The 5035-nt window shown below is 19.2% G+C and overlaps 2 protein-coding genes across 2 annotated transcripts; both read right to left on the minus strand.

The window, feature by feature from the left end:
* Positions 1–244: 244 nt before the first annotated feature.
* Positions 245–1321, minus strand: PRSY57_1353100 (hypothetical protein; the record flags this gene model as incomplete). Its single annotated transcript, XM_012909454.2, has 1 exon — positions 245–1321. One exon carries the CDS (start codon positions 1319–1321, stop codon positions 245–247), a length of 1077 nt encoding a protein of 358 aa, XP_012764908.2.
* Positions 1322–2451: 1130 nt separating this feature from the next.
* On the minus strand, positions 2452–4887 carry PRSY57_1353200 (inositol-polyphosphate 5-phosphatase, putative; the record flags this gene model as incomplete). Its single annotated transcript, XM_012909455.2, has 1 exon — positions 2452–4887. The coding sequence occupies one exon, from the start codon at positions 4885–4887 to the stop codon at positions 2452–2454; it is 2436 nt and encodes an 811-aa protein (XP_012764909.2).
* Positions 4888–5035: the final 148 nt, after the last annotated feature.

Here is a 5035-nt window from a genome sequence, read left to right on the forward strand (position 1 = left end):
TTTTTTTCTTTGTAGAAGTATGGTGTATGTATATATTTTGTCGCTATTAATACAACACATTGTTTATAATTAAAAAAAATCTTTGTTCATTCATATGATCATGGTTTTAAATTAAAAAAAAAATATAACATAAAAAAAATAATATAATATAATATAATATAATATAATATAAACCAATATACAAATGGTATATATATATATATATGTATTTATTTATTTATTTATTTATATATATACACATATTTCATTTAGTAACATGTTTATATTTATTTATATGATTAATATTTATATTATATGCTACGTTTGTGTTATCATTAGAAGATAACTGTTTCTTTAGATAGGAAATAAATTGCTTTTGTGAATTGATAACTTGTTCATGTTCTTTAATTTTATCATCTTGTAACTTTATATAATCAATACATACATAATACATATTCAACATATTATTAAGGAATATATTATTTTGATATTCAAGTCTTTTTATATGATCTAATAATAATTGTTTATCATCGTTTACAAAAGTTTTATATTCATGAGTATTACTTGAAATATTTATATTATTCTCTTCATATTTATTACCTTTATCATTAACATTTATAATATCATTGGTTTTATTTTTTATGTTTTCACTTGTATCATTATTACTATAAATATCAAAATATATATCTTTTATAGAGGAATCCAAATAGTTATCTTTTTCACAAGGTTCATAAAAATATATATTGTTGTTGTAATTATTAATATGGTATAATTCTTGTGTGTTATTATTAATTGTAGGTTGATGACTGGGTAAACTATCATTATGAATATATAACATGTCATTTTCCATATCTGTTGTGTCTTCAATTTTATACGATTCATCATTTATTATATTACATTCTCTTTTTTCTAAATTATCAAAGTCATATTTATTATACTCATTAATCAGTTTTTTATTTTCAGAAGAGTAATAATAATTTCTATTCTTTGAAATATTGACATTTGCATTTGTATGATAATTCTGTTTAAATTTATAACCTTTATAATTAATATTTCTTTTATTAAGGTTCTTATATATATTATTATTATAGTTATTATACATATTATTATTATTATTATTATAATTAATATATATATTATTATTTGTATTACATGTACTATAACTATTTTTACTCATTTCACTACTAGAATAATTTTTCTTCTTCTTACCTATAAACTGATATATGTTCTCATTTGTTATGTCATTTTTCAACTCCTTATTCCTCCAATCGCTGTTCATGTTTTCAAGTTTTAAATAATAATAATTATTATACATGTTATTTTTATCATTCATATTACTCATTTTATATTTTTCCTAAACGTACATCTTTTTTAATATAATCTATCACTTTATTTTTTATAGTAGTTATCCTTTTCTATAATATAATTTGATGGTTTCATAGAAGTAAAAAAAAATAAAAATAAATAAATAAATATATATATATATATATATAATACATAATATGTATTAAACAAAAGGGGGCAAGGCTATAAAAATAAACGACATGATATATTAAAAAAATAATATAAAATGATATAATCTTTATATACATATATAATGAGATTATATAGAAGGTATAATATTTTAAAAACAATTCTTAATTTAAAAACCAACATCTATAATATATATATATATATATATATACTACTAATATAAATAAATATGTTATAAAAAATGTTTCCAGGGAAAAAATTAAACAAAATTTATAAAACATATAACTATAAATGATCTATCCTTTCAATATATTTTTGTTTTTTTTTTTTGAAAAGAAAAAAAACATAATTTTTTTTTTTTTTTTCATGCAATATTTTAAGCAATAATTTTATATATGACTAAATTATATTATGCACACATATAAATATATTTAACCATTCAAAATAAAAAATTTTCAATTGTTCTATTTTTTTAATCTTTTTTTTTCTTTTTTTTATATTATATATTCATACCGCAACAATACACATTTTTTCAATTTTTAGTCACTATATATTTTTTTTATTTATAACTTGATGAAGAATAAAATAAGGCTTAAATAATAAATAATATATATATATATATATATATATACAAATATATGTATCTATTTCAATGTGTATAATATATATATATATATATATATATATATAATGATGTTACTAGGCTTTAAAAAATAATTAGAGATAACAAAAAAAAAAAAAAAAATAATAAATAAATAAATAAATAAATAAATAAATAAAATAAAGCACTATTGGTTAAATGGAAAATTATAAAATATAAATATAATATTCATTAATGTCGGAAAAATAATATTTTTTTCTTAATTTTCATAAAATATGTTTTTACTCAAAAAACATTTTACTTCACTAAAATAAATGTATGAATAAATAAACATATATAAATATAAATATATATATATATATATATATATATTTATATATATTATTTATTTTTCCATTTTAATATTTGGCGTCCAATTTAGGAGATGAAATGACTCTCCTGCGTTGAGTAAAAACATATACACAAAAAAATAAAAAAATTAGAAGAGAAGTAGACAAGACTCCAGATGTTTTGGCTAGAAATGAAATAAAACTAAGATACTTTGCATGATTATATGGAAACAAAAATAAATTGAAATTATTTTTTAACAAAAGAAAGATATAATTAATACTACGTGAGAACATATTTATAGTACAATTATGTGAACAAAAGTATATACTTTTAATAAAATTTTGTACTGGGCTTGTACATATGGCTGTTGAAAAAATGATAATAAATTCTACAAGTACTTGTATTAAAGGATTATTATTACCTTTGTTGATATTAAAATTATGTATAAATTTAATTTTTTCATTTATAGCCATATTTATACAATCATTATTATATCCATCTAAGAAGTTATTATTTACATATCTAACAATTATACAATATAAATCGTTAAATAAGCCACTAATTGTTCTTTTCCCATTCTGTGTTATGTCATTTTTTAAAGCACCTGCACCACTATATATTAAACTAATAGCATTAGCGTTATTAATCCATATTCTTCTATATGATATTTCATCATACTTATTATTGAAGAAATAAAAAGGGAAATTATCATGTTGTTGTAATTTTATATCTACACTTTTTAATTGTAAATATAAAACATATTTTGATAGAAAGCTCTGAAAAACATTAGTCCTATCTAAACAATCTATACAATTAACACGGAAAACCCCATTTTGATGACTATAAATTTGTGCCTCTTGCCATAAATTAAAATGAAAATTATTATAATTTAATACATCATAATCGTTCATTAGATTTTTATCATTTCCAATTGGTATGCTAAATGAAAAATAGGAAAATTTATTTAAATCACTTACTACTTTTTCTAACATATAATCTAAATTTTCAAAATTTAATTTTTTAAATTCACTATGGAAATCAAACCAAGTAAAATTATGTTCTACATTACAATCACTTAAACAATTTTCAAAACATTCTCCTAAATATTTTTCTCCAAACTTTTTATTTATTAAATTTGTAATAGATATTTTTCCATAATTAGTTTGTAATTTTTTCATATGTAAATTTAATATACGCTTATTTTCATTCATATTTGGACACACGTGTATTGCTGGTCTTATACTTAAGGTTGGTTGTTGTTTCCACAATACTGGTATGGAACCTCTAACTATTATATAACTAAAAATATTAATCCTTTCCTTATTCTTACAAACTACTATTTGTTCAGTTTCCACAAAATTTGCTACATCTCCATTTTCATTACTACCTCTACACCAAAACCTAACACCACTTCTGTTTTTACATTTTCTAGATATCAGATATAATGAAATTTTTTTGTTATCTTCTACATGAAATATATTTGTATTTATGTATCCATGAATTAGAAATACAACAAAACCAAATGCATCTACATTTTTGAAGGTATCTAATATTTTCCAATTCCATGTATATTCATCATTAATTTCGTTAAATTGAATTTTATTCACATTATTGTTATTATTATTAATGTCATTATCATTATTATTATCATTATTATTATTATTATCATTATTATTATTATCATTATTATTATTTTTGTTTGAATATATATTCAACTTCTTTGATGCATGTTCTGAAATTTTTAAGTAAAGTTTTTTTTTTTTATTCATGTCACTTTTCTTGTCCAGTTGGTTCATATATTGATTTTGCAGTGATATTGTTAAATTGTAGTAGTAAGAGAAATAAAATGGGCCTTTATTAAAAGCATGCAGAAAATATGTTATAATTTTCAATACATCCTCTTTTAATGTACAATTTTTGAATTTATGAATATATGTTTCATTATAATAGAATCGGTTATATTTGTAAACACAATTTTCTAATAAGAAATTTGTTGACTGAAATAAGTTATCAAAATAATTCTTTGTCTGTATTTTATTTTTGTTACAAAAAAATTTCTTGTTCTCATCTTTTTTAATAGTATTTAATGATGTTAGATTTCCATTACTTCCTAAATAACATATTTCATACTCATATAATTCATTTGTATTTTTATTCATTTTTTCACAATTTAGTTGTACAAACGATATTCTTTTTATTCTATATATAGATCGATTAAATATATTACATACCACTTCAGCCTCCGATACAATTACCAAGAAATTGATTTCTTCTGCTTTTATTATACCTAAACATCCATAAAACCAAAATTTATTTTTATTATCATTTTCGATGATGGTATTTTTATTATTTATGCACTCTTGCTCTTTCGTTATATTTATATTTTCTGAATAATTAATTTTTAATATATTCTTTACATTATTTTCAACGTTTACTATACACAAATATTTCCCGTGTGATTCTAAATAATATTTTTTTAAAGGAATTTTAGAGTAATTCGTCATTTTGGATTGAGGACCTTTTTATAGAATTATGTTTTATATATAGGGATGACAAAAAGGTAGTTTTCAATTTTTTTTTTTATTTTATCTTAATCTTTTATTTCTGTAGCTTCTTTAATCTCTTATTTTTTTTTTTTTTTTTTTTTTCTTT

Source organism: Plasmodium reichenowi, chromosome 13 (assembly GCF_001601855.1).
Source record: "Plasmodium reichenowi strain SY57 chromosome 13, whole genome shotgun sequence".
In the NCBI taxonomy this organism is placed as follows: domain Eukaryota; phylum Apicomplexa; class Aconoidasida; order Haemosporida; family Plasmodiidae; genus Plasmodium; species Plasmodium reichenowi.